The 837-nt window shown below is 31.5% G+C and overlaps 1 protein-coding gene across 1 annotated transcript in view; it reads right to left on the bottom strand.

The window, feature by feature from the left end:
* Positions 1-53: 53 nt before the first annotated feature.
* The window catches only part of DUT (deoxyuridine triphosphatase), a gene marked incomplete at its 3' end in the record, with an annotated part of 12,466 nt that continues 11,682 nt past the window's right edge, over positions 54-837 (bottom strand). Inside the window, exons 5-6 of the mRNA XM_008592917.1 lie at positions 273-347; positions 54-124 (exon numbers count right to left, since the gene is read on the bottom strand). Of these exons, the coding sequence (XP_008591139.1) occupies positions 54-124; positions 273-347 (146 nt within the window). The remainder of the gene's footprint in view (positions 125-272; positions 348-837) is intronic.

The raw sequence follows: 837 nt of genomic DNA, 5'->3' as shown, positions 1-837 counted from the left end.
TTCACTTAATATGTTATAACATTCATTCTCTATTTGACTTTTATGATACTTACTCGAACTTCTTCTATTTCTGGATAAAAAATCCGTTCACAAATAAGCTGTGCAATTCGATCACCCTTTTTGACTTCAAAGAAAAACAACAAAACAGTTTATTACTGATATTTTATTGTTGCATCTCTATATCCTGCCTTATTCAATGAGAATTAGTATTACTCACACATAATAACTCAAAAAATTCATTACATTTATATGAATGTATATATCTAACATACCTTCAAACATTTCTTTGCCGAAATTAAACAGTACAACACCAACATTTCCTCTGTAATCTTCATCTATGACACCAGCTGGAGGAAAGAAAAATTGTATCATCTTAATTTATGCTATCAGACACTAGGGGTGTAAAATTATCTCAAAATCATTCCTATATAGCTCTAAGATTTTTATCCTTATGACTGAATAAGTGAATCTTGCCCTGGCCTGGTACTATATAAAGCCTCAAAACTAAATAATGATATTACTGAAATGCAAATAGGAATTTCAAAAATGAGTCCCATTTTTCCAACCTGTCACCCTTATCAAATGGTGACAATTTCCTACTTTAAGCTTGGAGTAGCAATTATTATCTCTAACCTACTATCCACCCATTGCACACTTGTCAAAAAGACTAGGATAAAATTATGATTTGAATTTGAAAGGCTTTTCCTGGTAGTAGCTTCCCACTAAAAACCAGATTGATACACGATTGAGTAAAAAGTAAAAAATGTCAAAAAGCATGAAAATCTTCAGTGGAATAAGTCAGTGCTGACATTGTTAATCAGCAGTCTTGCAAATGTC

This window comes from Galeopterus variegatus, unplaced genomic scaffold, assembly GCF_000696425.1.
Source record: "Galeopterus variegatus unplaced genomic scaffold, G_variegatus-3.0.2 Scaffold8463, whole genome shotgun sequence".
NCBI lineage: Eukaryota > Metazoa > Chordata > Mammalia > Dermoptera > Cynocephalidae > Galeopterus > Galeopterus variegatus.
This window is presented reverse-complemented; position numbering and strand designations above follow the sequence as displayed.